Source organism: Plectropomus leopardus, chromosome 10 (assembly GCF_008729295.1).
Source record: "Plectropomus leopardus isolate mb chromosome 10, YSFRI_Pleo_2.0, whole genome shotgun sequence".
Lineage (NCBI taxonomy): Eukaryota > Metazoa > Chordata > Actinopteri > Perciformes > Serranidae > Plectropomus > Plectropomus leopardus.
Window position 1 is genome coordinate 12,853,253 of NC_056472.1, and position 22,489 is coordinate 12,875,741.

A 22,489-nucleotide genomic window follows, 5' to 3' on the forward strand; every position below is an offset into this window, starting at 1 on the left:
ACTTTTTATCTCTTTGTGCTTTTCACCAAAGTCATCTATCTTTCAGATTTACTTATCCTTGTGCAACATCTTGTTATTCAGTTGATTTGTCCTTCAGACTGCGAGCGCTGCAAAGAGCAGAGGAGAAACATGACAAGAACAGAGTCACAAAGAGCAGTAAGCCAGCGGCACTGTTGACTATGTAAAGACAGAGGGCGAAGCTCGGCCAGTCGCCACAACTGTATATGGATTGTAAAATAAAAGTCTCTTTAAACATTCAGCATGCTGTGCAATAAATATATTTAGCAAGTCCAATATTGTTTGTGTGTTTCTCAGGAGGAACAAAGGGAGAGTGTGTGCTCACGGCTGAGGCTCAGCAGCTGAAATGTGGCTGTTGGGTTCAAGAGAAATGGAGGAAACTGAATTCCCAGCTGGAATTTCACAGTAGGTTTATGCAATCATTTTATTTCTTTTTTTTTTCAATCTCTTTACTTTAGGGGATGCATGTATTTGATTTTTGACTGGTGTTTTGCAAGGACATTCAAAACCCTTTGATGGCAAATTGGATTGTTCATTTTATACCTTGTATAGAACCTTTGATACAAATTATGGAGGATGATTTGTAAAGAGAAAAGATTTGGTGCACTTCTTGTGAATCAAAGGTTAGTTGCTAATTTAAGTGCCTAGCCCTGTTCAAACAAGGCTAAGGGTGAACATAATGACGACTTTGTGTGACTGAAAACCCTCCACATGGTATTTCTTCTTGTACTGCAGAGGGAAATGAGACTTTGTTGAAAAGAGCTAAAGAAATATAACTCATTTTCTCCGCAACATCTTTTTATCAAAAGTCACTTAATTTTGTGTATTGGCTCAGAAAAGAAATAAAAAATATTCCCTAAAAACAGAATCTAAAAAGATTGCCAAAAACACTTTGCAATAAGGTGAAGTGGTGCTTTTATACTAAACTGAGGGATGTGAATTAACGTGGGGATAATGTCCTTTAACCAGATATTTGATGTGACATTTACTTAATGAAGAGAGATAGTAATCTGTAAGAGACAGACAAGCAGATTCAGAAGCTGCTCTTGTTTCCTCCTATGGATGGTTAACCTTTGCTGTTGGAACAGGGTTTTTTGAATATGTTGATGAAATTAGCCCTCTCGGATGCTTTCGGCCAGTGTTTATGCCGCGGCCGGTAAGTGAGGCACAGCTTTGGGCAGATGGTGGTCGGAGTGGTGCATGAGGTACGCTTGATATTCATCAGAAGTGCTGACCTCTGCTATGATGGATTCAAGCATCCAACAAACCTCACTCAGAGTTCACCCCTGCATAATGAATGGGTGCAGAAATTCAAAAACAAGACAAAAGCCATTTTCAGTGCTCAGTTTCACTCCCACTTCCCCTCTGTCATGGCTCAGTTGGGTAAAAACAGGGATGTTCTGACTAAATTCAATGTTAAGCAGTGCTGGAGAATGAGCTCTGGTGCTGATAATTTTATTCAAGGTTGGCCATTTGAAGAATTTGCTGAAGTGGCATAGGGTCAATCAACAAAGTTCGCTGTGTATTATTAAAAGAAAATGCACACACCCACACTCAGCCATGAAATTCTTTCTCAAGTAAAATGCTCAGAAAATACTCAGAAGCACAAAGCTGCAGTCAGTTTGGTTTTGTTGGCTGAGAGAGATCTTTGACATCTGGAAAACACTTTTTTTTTTTGCTTTACACTGCATTAGCAGCTCAAAAAACTGTAATAGTTACTAGTTTTGTGAATAGTTTTGGTGCAATCCTCTCAATAATGCCGTGTCTAAAGTTTTTACTTACTCCTCTTGAAATCCAAAAAATATGAAGGTTGGTTTGAAAATTGGAATAATGGTAAAATGCTCAATTATGTTTGTCTGCACAAATGTTTTTCAGTATTGTCCACAGGAAATTCAATCTTAATTGAAAGTACATGATAGATGATAACCTCCTGAGTATGATATTTTTTTAAAAAAAAAATGCTGCTAAAGTGGTAATGAGCAGTCAATTACATTTAAGCCAAAATGTGCCTGAGTGTTTCTTTATTGAAACTTTATGTGGTGTAAAGGGTCAGGACATTGCTTTAAGCACTCACGCATGTATGCGCGCACACACACACACACACACACACACGCATACAGTTTTGGCAAGTTACATTATAAACCCCCTAAGCTGTGCCATCTTGTTTTCACACATGCACACAAACACACACACAGCCCACCTGGTACACTGTATGTATGGATGTGATACCTGTGAGAATGTGTCACCACACTCTGTTCCCACTGCATTGGTGGGTGGATCAGTAATCTTTGGAGTGTGTGTGTGTGTGTGTGTGTGTGTGTGTGTGTGTGTGTGTGTGGTGGGCAAGGTCTGGGCTTGCTTCTGTTTTTGTGCTTGTTGTAGCAATATGTTTTTATTTTTTAAGATTTTTTAAAGATTAGAGTAACAGTCCAATTGTCAACATTGGAACATCGCATTTCTCTTTGTTTTTGAGTGCACGCATGCATCTGTGTGTGTGTGTGTGTGTGTGTGTGTGTGTGTGCGTGTGTGTGTGTGTGAAGGGGGAGTGGGAGAAGAGGATGGCGAGTTAGGGCAGGTGCTTTAAGAGAACCCCTTTGACTCATGGTCTCTTCACTAATTAAGTTTAGGCTCTTTATGTGCATCCGTGTGTGTGTGTGTGTGTGTGTGTGTGTGTGTGTGTGTGTGTGTGTGTGTGTGTGTGTGTGTGTTTATATGTACTCTATCCATGGGAAAGGTTTGCCTTTTCCACTCCCTCCCTCACCCTTTGATTATCTATTTTATCCATTTTTTTTACTTGTCTAAAAGCACATTCAGTCCTAACAAGTCTGATCTTAACAGCCTACATTTGCTAATATTTTTGATAAACGATTAAATTAAATTCAACATATTATCAACATTTGACCTTTTTTTGTGATAATGTAATTTCACTTTATGCAAGTGTGTATGTGTTTCTTCCTGAATTTTAGAGGAGTCAGCTCTTAATTAATTTAGAATATCATCACAATAGCAATCTCCAATAAAACTAATGATATTATTTGTAGTAATAACAAAATATTGTTGTGCTTGTCTGCAGCAAGTTAATATATTAAAGTGAAACAACTGAGGATAATATATCAACTCATTCTCATAGAACTGTTAGTATAATATCCTACAAAAATGCACACAAAACAGTTAATATGATGTCCTACAGATTAGTGCCCCATAGATGACGTTACATGCTTAATGAACAGATAGGTAATTGATACGTAATACGTAAACCAACAGAGGTTGGCTTGTGGCAGGTAAAGTTACTGTGGTTAGGTCTAGGAAAAGACACATGTTGAGGCGGAACCTTAAAATGACTAAAAGTTCACTCAAAGGAGAAGCTCCCGAGGGAAAGTCACCCCAACCCGCCTCCTTCCAGGATGGCTTTCGAGTGCTTTCCTGTTTACTCCTGTCACCATATTGGTAACGGTATGGTAGCCATTCAGAATACATGGGATATGTACAAATGATGGTGCATTACTTTTAATAGGAAAACGTACAAACATTTTTGAGAATAGCCTGAGCATATATCCATAACCAGTCTCTGTATCAAACAAATCTACTATATTACTCATTTCAGAGGGAGGCAACGCTGACTGGACCATGTCAGAAGTTAAATATAAAAATTAAAGGGGATAATTTGGAGGTAAATTTTCTCAATCATAGTCTACTTTTTTGTATTTATGTGGTGGCTACATGAACGGTTGCGTCAACCTTGAGATTGTTACACCATCCATTTTTTTTTTACATGTAAGACTGGTCTGCAAATTTAGCAATTCTGAAGAATCATTAGTCTGATCTTTTCATGTAAAGTTCTGAAGGATTGTTTTAATCATCTGCTGCAAAATTTTGGGAGATCTACACCAGTGCACAGATTGATATAAAACAGAGGTGGTTCAGTCTCTATGTGCAAAAATAAGCCTGCATTCGCCAGCTGGGAAGATGGTCTTTACCCTGAGTGGGAGTTGTTGGCTGAAATGAAAGAAGAGAGAGAAGTATTTTAAGGATGATACTGGTACTGGTGAGATTTTTTTTTTCGCTATTGTCACACACCATTACATTCAGTTTTCCTCTTAATGTTGGCAATTCTGCGTCTGTTTATTTCAAACCTGCTCGGGTGAAAATGAGATTTTTCAAAGTCCATTTTGATTTGCCGTGCAATTTGTCACAAAGGCTTTCTTTATCGGCACTCATTCTTGTTGCGTTTTGTTTAATCAAACAGCTGATTTGAGACTTTCATCGATCGAGGATGCAGATTGAAGGGGAGATGGAAGAAGTTACTCTGACGTTGTCAGCATTTGGATTTAGATTTGGATTTTGATGCCTACAAATGTGACACATGCTGGCCATGATAAACAGATTTCTTTTAAGATTATTTCTATATGGGAATGTGTCAAATGGTCCACAGACCTTTTCAACTTGGCCGTTTTAACACATGCATTTTTGAGTGAATGAATAACCTCAGCAACCACACTGAAAATGTTTTGTTCAAAATCTGCTTTGAGAGTGAGGCATTGTCAGAAGGACAGAGTGCATCCAGTCCAAATTTATACTGCATGCTTAAGCAAGTCGAATCGTGCCTGCCACCCACAAGCTTTTTTCCACCTGCTGCCCACCTACATCAACAATAGTGAAGCAGAGCCCAGGACAAACACAAACACAAACAGACACAACAGAGTGCACATGGTGGCCACGCTCATCAGATTAACCTTTATCCTCCCTGATGAGACCTGTTGTCTTTATCGGGAGCGCTCTGCATTCAATACAATATGGACACCATACGGACATAATACTAACCTTTTCTCTGGCTCACCCTGAGATAACGCTACGTGATCACACTTAAAAGCTCTTGCAAGGCAATTAAATGTCTGTGGTAAAACAAGTGATTTTTGGTTGAAGGTACACAAAAGAAAGATATCAGTTTGAGACAATTTGCGGTAACGCTTCATGCCACACCACATTATCTGCTGTATTATGACATAAAACTCTTCGTTATTTTAATGAGCACTCTTAGCATTCACTTTATTCTGTTGTTGCAACTACAAAACAATAATCAGGGAGTGGGGCAGCAAGAGGGGGAGAGGAGGGGATCGGGTTTCTCAGCCGCTCTGTACCCTAATCCTGGATTTGGAAACGGGATGAGGAGAACGCAGGCGAACACAAGTAATAACAACACTGACATGGGATTGGTAGGTGGGGGGTGAGCGGCTTGATCGGAAATAGGGGGCCTCATAGGTCGAGAGAGGGCTGGTTGGTCGTAGGTGGGTGGGATATAAATACCTGCAGTAGACAAGGATGGTAAAATGCTGAGAGAATGACAGATACTGGCTTACCTGCATGTATAATATAGAAAAAGAGACAGAGACATGCACTGCAGAGTCTTCAGTGAGAGAGAGCTCAAGAGTTGAGAAATACTTTGAGCAGACATATCAGCGATAGTGGCTTGAACCTGAAGCTCATCACTATTCATCTTCGAGAGTCTTGGCTGTGGGGTACAGGTGTGCCGTAAACTGTGAAGAGTTCTGGCTGAAGTGCTGACATCCATTTCCCTTAAAAAGAAAAAAAAAAGGTAACGCTTTGCAGTTTTCTACCTGCATATTCCCAAGTGACCAAAGTGAGAACTCTGCTTGGCTGAATTAGGGCAAAAAGAAAAGAAGACGATACAGGAAGTGAAAGAAGCAGAACAAGAGAAGGCCAAAGAAGATGAGATGAAGACAAAAGTCGAGACGAGTTGAGACAAGACATATAACAAGACTTGGGAAAAAGGAGATTTCAAGAGGACAAGGAAAAGACACTAGACAAGGAAAGCAATGGGAGACAAGACCAATTAAAGCAAGACAAGGCTGAGCAAAGTAAGAAACAAGTTAAGGGTTCACGTCAATCTTCAGTGTACCATTGGGACCTTTTCGAGAGAAGAATGGCATGCCAGGCGTTCAGCGCTGACTCTTTCACCCCACTTGCAGCAGACTCACCCTTGCCGATCCTCATGCACCATGCTTCTAGTGGTGACTGCCTGCCAGCCAGCTCCCACGCTCACAGCATGGTTTCTGCAGGTAAACTGGGCTCAACAGGTCTTCTCTTCTACATGTACCATAAAACTTTAATTCATAGCCCCGGCTATTATCTGCTTAACTCACTGAACTCAACAGGCTTATGTTTGGGTCAGATGTCTATGAGATGGGCTTTTAATTCCTTTCACACAAAACTGTTGCTCAGTAAAGATGGGAAATACAATCAGTGTTTATTTAAACGTAATTTTTAGCTTGAGACCTATATTTTTTTCATCTCTCTTCTTTGCTGTGTCAGTATTACTGTCTTCTTTGGTGCACATGGATTCAGTAAAATTAACTGAATGACTGAAATGTAAAGAACCAAGCTAACCTGTGTGTAGCATATCCAAATTGAATATATATATATATATATATATATATATATATATATATGTATATATGGCGTTATAGGTATGCCTGATCCAAGCATCTAACTAACGTTATCTCCAGGGTAGCTAACAACCCGGTTTTACACATCCATAGAACTTCTATAAAAGTGAATTGCAGGGCAACCAGACCAGGCTTGTAATTGAGACAGTTTATTCATCAAAATGTGGAGCAACTCCTATTTGTTTGATGTTTTATAGTATATAAGTTTGTGAGGTTCTCTTTTGGTGTGCTTTATCTTTGCCGAATTTGTTGAGCAAAAATTAGGGTTTCAGATTCATAAAATAAGTGGAAATGTATGAATATACACCATAACCCTCATAGTTCCACAATCTTAGCTCCTAGCTGCAGGAAGGCAGGCCTCTAACAGCTGCTTCAATTTTCCACTTGAGTCTCGTGAGGCAATGCAAAGACACAGTGATATTTACTTGTGCTGACATTGACTACACTATTGATTGTATAGGAAGTCCCATAGGTGCTGCAGGTGATTGATGTCTCGTGTACAGGTTGCTCCCATAGACCTCTAATTGACCCGGCGATACTCAGCCCTCCCATACTTCCTTTTTAGGGCACAGTTGTGTTTTCAGGGAATTGGGAGGGTGAAATGGATTGAAAAATACATTTATTCAAAGCCAACCTCAAATTATGTAAATGTATCTAATCAGCTGGTTTGGCCCAGCTGTCTCTACTCAGTGGATAATTGCTTTGAGGATATGTTATCAGTATGGCAAACTCCCCAAGGTCTTTTTCATGATGGAGCATTGTGGAGAAAACTTCCTGTGGGTTTTAGTGCCTGCTTGTTATTGCTTAGAATAGACTGGATCAGATCATGCAGAACATTAATAGTCATGCAATACAATTAAATAGTGGCAGGTTAAACATATCTTGAAAACTGATTTTTTTGCTCAGACAGTACTGTAGTTGAGGAATATTGCTGGCCAATATTTGTTTTCTGTGTTCTGTCCAGTGGCCATCTAAACAAATGGAAATTAATTGAAATTTGTAATAATTAAAGAAGTAAAATTCTGAAATATGAATTAACAAAACTTCATAAGCCTTGGTCAAATCATCATACATGACACAGAGAACACAGAAATGGTGAGTGTTGGTGGTACCATACCCACTCAGAGCGCATCTCAACACATTAGTGCTTCAAGTGAGCACCAAGCTGCATAAAAAGATGAATACATGAATAATTATGTAATTAGCAGAGGACATGACCAGGGCAATGTTCAACTATATTTGAATACACTTAGCAGAAAAGAGCATCCACAAAAAGAAGGGTTTTAAAGAGGAGTCTTTATCTAGCTGGGACACAGAGTCATAATAAAAATCGGCTGAGATCTGGAGGTTAATTTCCCTGGTTTTAGAAGCATATGTTTCGGCTTGCCGCTGTTCTTCATAGGTTCATTTCAAACCACTTTTTTGAAAGGTTGTGTGAGGTGTGATATGTGTTAGACTGTATTTACAAAGAAGCTTGAAGCTGTACCAGCATCCAATTCTACGCTGGCTGACATTTCTCTCCAGTGTCTAGTTGAGGAATAAATGTGATTAACTCAGACTGCTCACATCTGCAGCACACTGCACCAGACTTACATGCTGATATTTGCCTTAAAAACTCACTCGTTAGCAGTCATTGTCTTTATATTTCTGTCTATCTGATAAAATGGAGCTTTTTTCATGAGTAAACTAAGATAGCCACAATGATTTACACTGTATTAAAATATCTTTAACCCTTTAAAAACCTGAGCATATTGCTTTGATTTATTTCAAAAACATGGCAACAAGGCAATGAGCTACTTAACAAAAACCCCACATTAGACAGAAATTAGTTAAAAGAAACAGGAAAATTACATTGGGGGAAAAAAAACAAAATAAATAAATTAACAAGAAAATGACCTGGAAAAATATTCTAAACTAATTCCAAATATATAATTGTATTAATAGTAAACACAGTTTTCTAGACATCTCTCTCTAGTTTTTTTTTTTTCCACAATTTTCTAATAAAATAATTAATTTCCAGATCATTTTCTTGTCACCTTTTACTAATTTCTTGCAATTTGTGGGGCATTTCTTGCCAAGTTGCTCACTGCCTTTTCTTCATGTTTTCTAAAGAGATGAAAGCAATAAATTTTCTCAGGGTTCAAAGGGTTAAATAGCTTGTGGGAGGCCTCTGAATACATAGGCAAACTGATTTCAATCCAGGTTCTGAAGGGTTAATGGGCATTCAGTGTCCATGAGAAACTCCACGTCCTTAGTTAATCCAATTTCAGAGGCACTTCTATATTTCTTTCATAAACCACTTCAAATCAAATTAAAAGATATTATTGCATCTCATGGCAGCTCTTTCAGTTTGAAAATATAATTGTTTTCAAAACCCCATTTTAGTCAAACTCTAGTCTGAACTGTGCTCAGATCAGATCCAACACCGTCCTGTTCTAAGTTTGCTGATCTTTTGTTCTCCAGTCAGATTGAATCCACATTTGTTTCTATCAGTATCATCTGGGTTGTCCCTGAGTCAGCCCTCCAAGCGTTCCCACATGCACCTGTCCACCTCCTCCCTTGGCAACGCTCTTGGTAACGCCCCGCCGGGCCTACATTACCCTGTCACCCCCTGTCACTACAGCAACCAGCAGGCCACCTATGGCATGATGGCAGGTGAGTAGTGGTGATGTTTTTTATGGCAACTATTGCTAAGGCTGGAGCTTATCTGTTAGTCGATCAACAAATGATAATTTTCATAATTAGATATATAATTCATTTATTAAGCAAATAGTGCAGATGATGACAGCAGTAATGGTGAGGATGGAATTGATCAGATGATGGTATGGATGATAGCTTTACTGATATACCTAAATACCTATGCTGACAGCAACTATGAATTGAATGAGAATAATTATAATTATGCAGACAATAATAAGGGCCTCTCTCTCGCTTTTTTTTTCTTTTCTTCTCTCTCTGCAGCTCAGGAGATGCTCTCTGCCAGTATTTCTCAGACTCGTATCCTTCAGACATGTGGTGTACCTCACCCTAACATGGTAGGCAGCACAAACCCACTGCAAGGTAATGATTGGATACCGTTTCTCGTCATCAGTATCTCTCTCTCTCTCTGTCATACACACACACACACACACACACACACACACACAGACATGCATGCATACTCAGTCATACATAATCACCCCCTCTCCTGGCCTGCAGTTAAATCCAGTAAATTGAATAGACAATTTGTTTATTCCCATTTAATTTAAAATTTGCTACCAGTTAAAATCAATTTCAGTCTTGATTACTTCGCCGAATGCTTGAGCTCTTTAGCGCACTTGTTAAACATGATTGTCAAAGAAGACTTGCCACTTCCTGCAAATCCTGCAGAGAGAGCAGAAACATGAATACAGAAGTGGAGAAAACTGTCAGGGGGAATGGTATTAGTGTGAAGAGACTCTCTGCTTTTTTCTTCTTCTTTTTTTTTTTCCATTTCACAAGATTCTATTGCCAGATTCAAGTCAGTCATCAGTCTGTATATACCTGACAAAAATATTTTTCACAGTCAACATTTAGCTTCATATAGATTGATCACACAATGCCAGTTTTTATGTAATTTATAGCAGTTTGCATCATTTCCTATGAAAGCTATTGTGCCAGAGCAATTACTGATTTTGTTAACTTGGTTGTATTGAACATCTATGTTCTTACCTTCATGATGCCTTCTTATAATACACATTTTCTGGCAACAGATTTGATTATTTCACATAAGATTTCTGTATTTATGCTTTTGTCTTTATGGTTTTTTTTTTGCTCTTCTCACTGCTTTGAAGTGGGATTCAGTTGTAAAGAGGTGATGTCGTGTAGCTCTAAGCACCAATTAAGATTTAGCAACATTTGATTTAAAATGTGATGGCAGGTTTTTTGCGCATGTTGCTAGGCTGCTGTCAATCAGTTCTAATCAAATAATACCCACACAAACCTGATTTATCAGATTAGCTGACTTTCTGAGCATTCAACACACAGTGATGGTGCATTTTTATTTGACTGTGGCTAATTTAATCATAAATATTAAATCTTAAAACCAAGTTCTCAGGGAGTATTAGGCCTGTGCCTTTATCTAACAATTCATAATTTCTTGGGATAAATATAATTATCATGAGGCACCAATTTTTTTGCCTTTAAAATGACATGATAGTACAATGATTATACCAGTCAAGAAAGAAAGAAAAAAGAAGAAAGAAAATCCCAATCTTTTCCAAGATCTGTACACATAATAGCATACATAAATACACTGCTAAAGTGGATTCTGATGCATGTCTTTTGATAAATGTCTTGTGTTTAAGAAAGTATGAAGTGTGGTTTTGTTTGATATACTGAAAGTGGAGAAAACACAGACCAAAATGTAACCTCACTGGGTCAAAACAATTAACATTTACAGAGGAAATAAGACTTCTCCTTTCAACAGAGATTCTTAAAAAGTAGGATTTTTAACCACTGGAGTGTAGAGCCGGTGACATCGACCTGCTCCTGTAAATGGTCTAATAAAATTGTATGGTCTGCAGTGTCACAGACTGTGCTAAAATACATTAAGATTAAAATGAAACAGCTGGCCACATTTATTACCATCAGGAGGTCATTTGTCACTTTAATGAACTCACTGTCTGGACTGTCAACTGACGGATTGAAGGTAACACAATTGTAACTCATTAGTTTGCAGCTTTTGTCCACATCTTTAGAAAAGAAAGGTAAATGGTATATGGGAGAAATTATTAAGGACAAAGGGATGTTAGATATATAGCTTGAAATTGCGAAGTATAAACTCTTAGAAGACTAACAAACGAACTGTATTGAAAACTTTTTAAATGAAATTTAGTAGGAGGCATATCAAGTGTGCATGTGATGAGAATCGGCCCCTGATAAATCATAAAATGGAACTTGTTTGAAGGTTTGAAGTGGGCAACAACGGCACTCGGCAGAAGGATATTTGAGATGAAAGGGCAGTAACAGAGTTAATATGTAGCATTAAACAAAACTCTGTAATATGACCTATGAACAAGGTCATAGATGAAATCGGCACTTTCATTTTTCATTTTTAAAGCTGCACTAATCTATTTTTTTATATTAAGAATGGATCAAATGACTCAGTATAATGTGAAAGTTTTTTGCATTACAAACCCACAAAGAGTTATCAACTCAGAAGTTCCCCTCAGCTATATGGAGTCTTTTAGCCTCCTTTACCTTATCAACCTTATTTTCAGCCACAGCAGGCAACTGTATACCCTTTGAAAGCTGTAAAAATAGGTATTATTTCTTTCGAAAAAATAAGAATAAGGAAATCAGCAACAAATGAAGAAATTTAAAGTTGCAAGAAATTAGTGAAAAGGACAAGAGATTACTTGAAATTAGTAAAAATAAATACATAGAAAAAATTAAGAAAACGGAAATACATATTTTAAAACATATTTTAAAATATGTAATTATAATACTTGGCTATAGAGTTTATTCCCTTGCCTTTTTCTTTTTTTCCCTAGACATTTTCTCCTATCTTATTTGAGCTAGTTTTCTTCAGCCACAATTTTTTTTGCAATTTGTGGAATATTTCTTATTACGTCGCCCATTTCCTTTTTCCCCATGTTCCCCAAGAAATGGCACTTTGCAGAGGGCTCAAAGGATTAAATACTTGTGAAAGGCATCTAAAAGCAGAAAAAAGTGATTTGGCTCCAGGTTTCTAAAGTTTAAACCCACTGTAAGCTACCTAAAACTGTCACATTTTTTAGCATAAAAATAACATGAATAAAATGTTAAAAATAAAGAAAAGAAAAGAAAAGTCCTATAGGTGCAATTTGATAATTCTTTTCTATTTTTATGAACAACCTGCACACAGAGCTGGTGCAGAAAATGTTACTGAGCACAACACATTGCAAAATTGTTAATAGTTATTACAACTTAGGTTAACAATCCGATTGTAGATCTGTGTTTTATAGCTTCGGTATTTTAAATACTATCCAATGTATAAGTAATTAAGATTGTATTATTTTAAACATGGCATTGAAATATTAAAGAATTGATGCATTTTAAAACCTTAACACTATCTGACCAACAAAGAATAGTACACAGTATTTTGCAGCTAAACAGACGGACATTTTCCTCAGTCGCTGGTGTAGACTAAAATGAAAGTGAATATGAACTTACATTCATCAGTGGCTAGAAACGTGACTCCAAACAAATGCTTCTACCACGCCATAACTGCTGGATAAATAGACTACTGTTTGCTAAGACTTGCTGCTATACAGACTTTATAGGGTGATAAAAAGTCAGTGCTTTCAGCTCATTCAGTGGGCAAATAACAAAAAATAATAATAAAGCTGCTGATGCTGCCACTAGATGGTACAGCAGCTGGAGGGTCCATGGTCTTCAAACAAACTGCAGTGTTCACCATAGCATAGCTGTATGTACACTCTCCAGGGAACTTCAGTGCAGGCATCAGGCACAAACGAGGCAAAGTCTTCTCTCTTTCTCCAGCATGGCGAGGATAACAGGATGCCTCTCACTGAATCAGCCAAGCCCTTAACGAACTGTTGATGTCCACAGGGGTGAAGAGCTTTTGCCCAAATCCCTTCTCAACAAATAAGGTGCAAGGATACTTCACAGGCAGCTTACTCTCTTTCTGATCTTGATGTCAACTACAGTATTTAAATAAACTGTAATTCAAGAGACATCAGACAATGAAGCTCCATTGAAAGGGCTTTGAAAACCATGGGTGACTGTATCTAGATATTGCCTCCTAGACTGAAAAATAGAGTTAAGAGAGCCAACCTGTCCCTGACACCTTCAGTACAAGAGAAAATCACTGATGCATACAGCATTATTGCAAAATCTGACACATTGCTCTCCAGCTGGTATAGATCTGAACAATTCAGCGGGTCAATGACAGCATCCTTTTTGACTTTCTATTTTTGGAACCAAGCCATTTTGTACAGGGGTGGGGTGGGGAATTTCTACCACTGTATTCCTCCAGGGAAAGTCCAAAATGACTCCAACACTGCTATGGAAGACTATATATATATAGGCATGTCAGAGTTTTAGGTGAAGCTTTTAGGGCAATGTTGTTACCTCTGGGCCCAATCTTACACCTGGAACAAAGCAGCGGACAGAGCAGCACAACTTTCATTGATGGTTTTAGTCCAATGCAGTTATCATTTTCATGGCTAGTGCCCATGCTGTGCAAGTAGCAATTGCACTTGCACCTATTTGTACACCCATCAGTGTGTAGGTCTTAAAATAAGGTGAGGGTTGTTGGAAAATTGCTTTTCTGTGGCAGTGGAATGGGATTGTGCCATTGACCAACAAAAACCTGGTCTAAAGTCTGACTGTACTTTCCTGAGATTTAAAGGATGCATTGTGTGTGAAGTAATATGACACGAATAAGAAAAAAAAAAAATTCTCTTAAATTTGACCATAGCAGAGAGCAGAGAAGAGCTGCTGTCCGACCCCCTTTTAAGAGAGAGGGTGTGTGCATTTTCACACAAGGAGCAACGTAATGTCATCGATTACAAGTTTGTCCTCTGAAAAGTTTATAACTACAGTTTTTAGTTTTGCTGCTCAAATGTCCCACAATATTTGCTGCAGTCACATTATTGCTCTTACTGCATTGCTTCTCCAGTTTGCCAAATCCATCATGTAAATAGCAGTTTGCCAGATGCAGGGGCACCTGGCTTTTAAAGAGAATGGGAGTTGACACTTGATTTGTTGAACTAGAGTTTAAACACATACCTATGATTAATTAAGGGTCACACACAACCCTCTTTGCCCTTTGCAACCTTACTTTGCCTCCAGATAATGACTAGCAAAAGTGGAGTTGAATATGCCCTAAATGCACTTGCGCTTTGAGCTGTAGATCATTTTAATATTGCCCTCTGTCTTTTACAGACTATTGAATATGTGCTACTTATGCTTATTATAAACAGGGAGTTGTATGATTGCACTGGCTCATCCTGACCGGCTGAGTAGACAGATATAAATATCATTGTCCTGAGCAAAGTCAGTGAGTTGTTTAGCCAACAACCTTGTTGAAACCTGTGTGAATGCTGATTAGCTTCTTTGCAAGTAACCATTTATGGGGTGGACAAAATATCACAAAATGTAAAGCACGATTCAAACTCAACAATACAACTAGTAGAGTACAACAATACCAAACCACAGCCTTCATAAAGTAAAAACACAAAGCATTTTAAGAGTCATGAAGGCAGGATTTGTTGTGGGGTGATGTCTTTGCTTCACAGGTGTACATGATAAATTAGCAGCGTATGGCCTCTACATTGCAACTTCCTGTCTTGCATCTCTCTTATCACTGGCACTGTATATTCAGTTGTATGATATATGATATAGTTTGCAGTGCACTACAATCCCATTGACACAAGAGGGGAGTGTTGCATTGCCCATTATGGATACATTTTCAGCAATGTCAACACTGTCAAAAGCAAACAAACATACACAGGCCAGTTCAAAGTGGATGGATGCTAGTATTTGGCTGCTGTCAAACAAACTAGGTATCACCTATTGTCTGTTCCCACAGTGTGATGATATGATTAATTTGACTTTTTATAAAGCTGATCATTGCAGTTGTGTTTTTTTCCACTGCAGCTGTGCAGAGTTGATGCAATGAGCAGCATCGTATTCCAAATTACAATTAGTCATCCACCCATCTGTTACTCTGGCAGTAATCTGTCATTAACGCTAACAAATGGAAGAAACGAGTGATTGGCAGATAAATAATAAAAAATTGTAAACATTAGCTCGTAAACATTAAAACTGTTTTAAAAAAAAGTTTGTTTTTTGTTCCACTGAATAAGAAACCTAGAAGACTTTTTGTAGCCACACTGAACTATACACTGTTAATTATTTACAAAATTTTAGTGGATGTAGCTGTAATATTTCACAATAAATTGCCATAAAAATGATAAAGTAATGCAGATATGGAGATGCTGTGATTATGTCCAGGATTTTATAGGATATAGTTTTAATATTTCTCAATAAATTTGTGTGAAAATGTGATACAAGATGTTGTGATTATTTCCAGGATTTTACAGGATATAACTGTAATATTTCACTATAAATTATAGTAAAAATTATATGGTAACATTTTGCAGTGATATAATAAGACTATTTCATTAAAACAATGTGAAAGGGCTAATCAAATTATGGGTAGACTGCAGAGATGACTACTGGGACAGGGAAATATGACCCATTCATCAAAACACACAAATAATCTGATTATCTTTTTCAGTGGTGTGTGCTACATGGTCTATGTGGGACATAACCCTTGGCCTCAGGAGGGAATATGAATTGTCACATTTATTTTTAAAATGCTATATATTAGCCATCATAGCAAAATGTTGACAAAAATGAAAAATATTGGCCTGCAGGTTCCAGCAGTTTTTTATTCTTAGTAGTTATCGCAGGAGCATGTCAAAACTTTTTTGTGCTTTGGAATAAAAGGCTGTCAGGATACGTGTGGGGATAACAGCCATGCGGCTTTCAGCACCCTTCAGACAGTCTGACGGTCTCCCTGGAGACTCCTACCACCTAATTGTCCTCTCTCTCTCTCCCTCTCTCTCCAGGGTCTCTTACTCCTTGCTTGTACAAGTTTCCGGATCATGGTCTAAGTAGTGGTTCATGTGCATTAAGCCATAGTTTCTCTTCACTGCCCCCGGCACTCCTTCCCACTGATGAGGCCCCTGGGGGCCCGAGTATTGGAGAGATGAAAACTGATGGTCAAAGGAAGAACATGAGGGACCCAGAAGATGCCCCTGCCATGGACTCCCCACAGATCCGAGAGCTGGAGATGTTTGCCAATGACTTCAAAATACGAAGGATCAAACTTGGTGAGTGCATTCACTAAAATGATGATAATGATAAGTGAAAATGACCCCACCATCCAACTGCACCAATTACAGACCTTACCACAGATGTTTCTGGGTGTTTGTGCTTGCCTCGCTGCTCCTCTGCTCATGGGTAATCTATAAAGTATTTGTGTTTCATGTTGACCTCCAGGCTACACACAGACCAATGTAGGCGAGGCTCTTGCTGCAGTGCACGGCTCAGAGTTCAGCCAGACCACAATCTGCCGCTTTGAAAATCTGCAGCTGAGCTTTAAGAATGCCTGCAAACTCAAGGCCATTCTAGCTAAATGGCTTGACGAGGCTGAGCTGGCCGGTGGTGAGTCACACACATCCACTCCATCAAGACCCATTAGAGTATTTATCCAAAGGTAGTCTTTACCTGGATAGTTCATCTCTGCAAGCTAAAATATGTCAATGTATGTTATAAAATGCACTTCTGAGGGCTGATAGGGTCTGAAAGAAATTACTATATTACAGGGATGGTAATCACCACAGGCCTCATGATAGCATATATTATCAAGATGCTTCAGTCACGATACAATGTTATTGCAATTCTAAACGTTTTGCTATACTGAAAATGACAGACAAAAACAAATATTGTGATATGTTGCAGTTATTAACTTTTTTCAACTGTTAATTATTTTCCCATAGAATAACTTTGTCAGCATCTGTTTTATCTTAGATTTGACTTTAAAGATATATTTTGTCATTTCAGTCAGTCTTACTGCAGTGAAATGTACAATGGAACAAACAGATTTGATTACTCTAGTAAGCTACGAAAGATTGATTTTATTTGTGATATTATAAATGTGTATAATACAAAGATACTGTGTGTGCATGTATTAAAACAATTTTGCCACACAATATATTGCAATACTATGATGTATCTCGATATGAGGATCTTACACTGGCTTGTACATGGTCTAGGACACTGGTTCCAATCCCAGGGGTCACCAAAGCTTCATGGAGGGTCACAAGGCCTATTTGAGTTTAAGAGGAGTTAGAACATTTTTTAAAGTATCTCAGCATTTCATTTATTTCTGGGAAGAAAATTAAATCATATTGTTTTGTTAATGTTTCTTTTTTAACATATCAACACAAAAAATCCCCTTGGATAAAGGCACGTCAAGGCCTGATCACAGGTTATATTCATTTTCATTTAGCCTTGCCCTGAATTAGAAAAAGACGCAGCTAAAACAACTAAAAAGCTAATACAATAATGGCCAAGCATCAGCAAGAAGAAAATACCAAATTTGTCAAATTTTAAAGCTTATTAAATTTGTATGATTGTTATAAATAACACAGACAGTGGATTGCATAAAACTTTTTTCATTTTTTTGTTCACTATTTGGGTTAGCTGTGCAGTTTATCAAGTGGTCTGTAATGTTATGGTTATGCATTGAATATAATATGAAATATACATAAAATGTGTCACTTATTAAGGTGTGTTCAGTTTAGTTAATGATAGAAAAGGGGTCTTCAAAGGAAAGAGGTTGAGAAGCACTAGTCTATGATAAGTGGTTTCCAACCTTTTAGCCTTCAGACCTCCTCATCACATGATGCATATGTGAGTGAGCTGTGACAGTGATTTTCTCCCTCCAGTAACAACATTCTTTTTTCCTTCCTGCAGCCCTATACAATGATAAAATAGGAATGAATGAACGGAAAAGGAAAAGGAGAACAACTATCAGGTATCAGCTATAAGGAGCAAAGGTACAATGCACGCCTTACAATGATGTTTTATTTTGTAGAGTTCATCTTCTTTCATCTTCCCGTTTTCTCACTGCAGCCTGGGCGCTAAGGAAGCTCTGGAGCGCAGTTTTGTGGAAAAGAGTAAGCCATCCTCCCAGGAAATAGCCCGGATAGCCAAAGGCCTCCATCTGGAAAAGGAGGTGGTCCGAGTCTGGTTCTGCAACAGACGCCAAAGAGAGAAACGGGTCAAAACCAGCCTCAACCTCAGCTCCTGTTTGACCAAACTCAGTCCACACTGCATCGCACAGATGAGTAAAACACAAAGACCAATGGCGTAAAGTTCAGCTTGAGGGTGTTTGTTCATGTACACTCTCATGGAAGCTCCATCATGACCCCAGCTCGTGAAAATGTTTTATTTTTTAAATGTGACAGAAATCACTCACCCAGAATTTTGCTCAATAGGAAACTGAAAAACCCCATAATAAAAAAAAACAACCTTCACCCTGCATTAAGCAGCTGCTGACGCACTTGAAACAATTTCATCGATTTAACATTCAGATGATAATTTATATCCTGTGAAGGTCAGCCTGACAACAAAACAACAAGTGAAAAATACTGCAGCTGTAAGAACATGAGTCATTGTCAGTTTGTAACTTGATACAGACACAGCACGTTTGTTTAGTTTAAAGAGACGTCCCTTATTGCAGCGTGCTTTCTAAAGGCCATTTCTCACTTACTTGAATAGAAATTATTCTTTGAAGTTATTCAGTATATATTAACATGAAATAGCAGTCCTGTGAACCAGTGATGGTTCTTTTGAAGTTGAAACTGTGATAAAAACGGTTGCTATTTACATGTGATTTGCTGGTTTTATGCTGCAGCTACCATGAACTGACATTTAAACAGAGAGTCACGACTTCGGCTTCAGTCAGACTTGAGTCACAAATTTGATGATTTTAGAGTCAACTTAGGAAATCAAGAATGACTTGCAACTCGACTTGGACTTTAACAACAAAGACTTGTGACTTTGACTTAAGAACACTTGATACCTTCCCCCAAGCCCATGACTAAAAGTATGCTTTTTAAAAATAATGCCAGAATCCTGAATTAACTAAAACTGTAAAAAAAAATAAATCTGTTGTTTCATCTTTAAAAAGTTAGTGTCCAGGCTCCCTTAATATTTTAAGTTGGCTGAACTTAAGTAGTAAATATGTAATAATTTAAAGCAAATACACTTTTTTCTTCAAATAAACTTGCTCTTAATTCAGTTGTATTGAAATCTGTTAGTCATGTAAACTAAAGGATTTAAGTACAACTGAATTAAGATAAAGTTTATTTGACTGGAAAAGTTCATTTGCTTTGAATAATTACAAAATCACCTTAATTAGTTTTAACTGAAAATAGATAGAGTCTGGGCTGCCTTGAATTTTATGTTGGGTAAACAAATTGTTTCTCAATACACTGAATACTCTGCACACTTTAAATTCTGAGGCAGAAACATTTACAATTATAGTAATGCTCTTTATTCTCAGTGAGTCAACACTTCCCCTGATCCACTTTCTTTGAACCAATCTACAAGCATCCAATCAAGTTGGTTCTATTTGGTAATGTTACTGAGTGCCAGTTGGGAAAAAATAAAATAAATAGTATACTACAGATAATTTTGATTACATTCCAAAGCTATGATGTGGTCAACAAAAACAGAAATGCAGAAGGCTATGCAAAACGTGCAGGTTGAAAATTACAGCTCAAGAGACAACAATTTCTATCAAACTCTTTTTTTTTTAACAAATACACAAATTTTAATAAGCATTCATGATCTTTGTAAATTTAATATATTATTACTCTGCTGTTAAAACTGCACATGGTGAAGAGCACATGATGACTTGTTTCGGACTCGTAACTCAAAGTTTAAGACGTAGGACTTGACAAGGGGAATTGTAAGTCTTGATTTTGGACATACTTTGGTCTTGAGTGCAAAGACTTAAGACTTTCTTGTGATTTGCAAAACATTGACTTAGTCCTACTTCTGTATTTCAGTGAATCTGGCCTGTGCCTTGCTCACAACAGTATATGCATACTCACTCTATATTGATTACATCAAATATAATGTAACTGATAGGTGCAGATAAGCACATGTATAGATTTGCCATGTGCCTTTTGAAAAACAGTTGTTAGCTTTCTTTTTTTGTTTTGTTTGCTTTTTTTTGTGGATGAAATTTTCTGCATTTACATCTGCATCTGACTCTTAGTGTTGTGGTTGTATTTGTTTGTGTATTTGTGATTAGAGCTGATGCTCTCTCGTTAATTACTTATTTAAGTCTTATTTAGTCTTATTTAAAAAGTGTTTGTTTTATTTAAATTAAAATAGCTGTGGTCAAAAAAGAAATATATTTAACAACAGCTAATATTCTTGATGCTTAATATATTACATTGATCCACTTTGTTATGTACAGCCTCTTTGATTTATGGTTTGAAGTCAGGGATATGTGAAACTTTCTGATGTTTTCACCAACAAATGGATCTGAGGCCTGACGTTTCACTGTTGTGAGATTTAATTTTTCATATTTGATGATGTTATGCTTTTGTTGTTGCTGCCTTGACAACGTGTCTTATAAAGGAGAACATCAGCCAGTCACAGCTCTGACCTGGATTGGATGACTGATGTGAAACGTCTTAATAAAGTGAAGAAACTACAACTTCCCTCTCAGAAAAAATCAAGGCCTCAATGTTCAGCCAACACCAGGCCTAGAAACAGATAGAAAAGCTAATTAGAAGCTCTGCAAGAATGAATGGAAGACAGATAAATATGAAATACCTTCCTTATTGAAAATACCCAGTAAATATGCAATAGCTGGTTAATACAAAAACGTGCACCTGTACTGAGTTATTGTCTCTAAGTTCCCAGCCACAGAAAAGTAAATCAGTTTCATTTTTTTCTGACAATAAAGGAGAGTTATGTTTCATGCTACATCTCTCATTTTTTACTAATGTCACTATATTGCCCTATGAATACATACATTAGGAGAGAGAGTCTGGTTGTGTGTACGGCATGAATTGAACATTTCACAAGCGTGTCACCGGGGATCCATAAATAAAGCTAGAAGACATCTTAATTCAGGAACGAGCCGTTTCCACTGTGATCCATGAGCAGCTGTCTCACCGGAGCGCTGTCAGGGGAAATAAATGTAGCAGGGTCATCGACTGCCGACACACTTCTGAGGATGTAAGGTGGAAAGTTATAGGCACAATATGCTGAATACGATAAAGCTACTGTAAGAAGTTTCTTAGAACTGGTCTCAGAGGTGCTTTAAGGTACACTTTTTATATTGAAGATTCTTGCTTGAAGTTGTTCTTCACTTTTCATGTATTCTTTGAACGCTGTGGTTTGCTTTGTTTGTTTTTTAGGAATCACACTTTCTTATACATCTGAATACATATATCTTGATGCAGAATGGTTGTATTGTAGTAGTTTGTGCTTAACCCTATGAAACCTGGAAGGAGCAGTTTTTTGTGCTGCGTCTTTTAAAAACATGAAAAAAAACAATATAGAACTTAGTAAGCAATTTTTCATGAATTGCAATAAATAAATATAATTTTAAAATAATTTTATAAAAAGCTAGGGAAAAAAGAGAAAAAAAAAGCTACAGAAAACCCTATATTTATGTTTTTGAATGAAATCAAGCCAATTTGCTCAGGTTTCAAAGAGCTAAAAGATACTGGTGATTTTTTGCAGGTTTTCAACAAATCATACACTTCACATCTCAGCTTGGACCAGGCAAGTATTTCTTATACTTGTACATTTGGATCAGTTTACCTTTATGTATTTCTGTATGATATGAAAATCTGATGGCTTTCTTAGCAGATTGAAAGCTGTTAGGGAACTTGCGAGGAAATAAATGGGGACCAAAGACCATCTGGAATGGTAGTCAAAAAAAAAAGAAAAGGAAATACATCTGAATATCTAAATAATATAAAATTGGGAAATGGTCTGTAGAAATGTGAATAATTTGTAGTTAGTCCAGTAGAGGTCCAGTGTGTAGGATTTTGGAGTTATATTGGCAGTTGGTTACTTTGTTTACTTTATTTCTCTATTTAGTTCATATCCTGTTTTACTTTAAAAGTCAAGTTCCTCATGGGTCATGACTTCAGTTACTTCCTGTCTGTTTCCCGCCTGTTTTCTCTCACACCTGTCTTTTGTCACTCATCTTCCTACACACCTGTTCTGTTTTAGTCTTGTTTTCTCCACACGTGTGTTCCCTGCCACACCCCCGGTGTTAGTCAATCCCTGTTTCCCCTCTCTTGCCTGTGTCCACCTTCCACAGCTGTATCTTGTTCTTGTGATTAGTTCCCAGTGTGTACATATACCCAAGCATCTTTCTTTGTTCCTCGTCAGTCTGTGTTCACCACTGTGTTTTGTGGTGTTGTCTT

The 22,489-nt window shown here is 37.5% G+C and overlaps 1 protein-coding gene across 2 annotated transcripts; it reads left to right on the forward strand.

Moving 5' to 3' along the window:
• Positions 1–337: 337 nt before the first annotated feature.
• Positions 338–19,151, forward strand: pou1f1 (POU class 1 homeobox 1). 2 transcript variants are annotated; one of them, XM_042494892.1, is made up of 7 exons: positions 338–423; positions 8,976–9,137; positions 9,444–9,542; positions 16,085–16,348; positions 16,518–16,682; positions 17,997–18,057; positions 18,156–19,151. In XM_042494892.1, exons 2-7 carry the CDS (start codon positions 9,020–9,022, stop codon positions 18,394–18,396), a joined length of 948 nt encoding a protein of 315 aa, XP_042350826.1. In that variant the 5' UTR covers positions 338–423; positions 8,976–9,019; the 3' UTR covers positions 18,397–19,151. The 2 variants fall into 2 exon arrangements, with proteins under 2 accessions (XP_042350826.1, XP_042350824.1); XM_042494890.1 differs by lacking the exon at positions 338–423 and adding an exon at positions 5,359–6,095.
• Positions 19,152–22,489: the final 3,338 nt, after the last annotated feature.

Bases quoted from the DNA above. Each gene is read 5' to 3' on its own strand.
- pou1f1 (XM_042494890.1), top strand. From the start codon at position 5,960: ATGGCATGCCAGGCGTTCAGCGCTGACTCTTTCACCCCACTTGCAGCA. The intron at 6,096-8,975 runs GTAAACTGGGCT...TGTTTCTATCAG, and splicing joins TCACAGCATGGTTTCTGCAG to TATCATCTGGGTTGTCCCTG. The intron at 16,349-16,517 runs GTGAGTGCATTC...GTTGACCTCCAG, and splicing joins AATACGAAGGATCAAACTTG to GCTACACACAGACCAATGTA.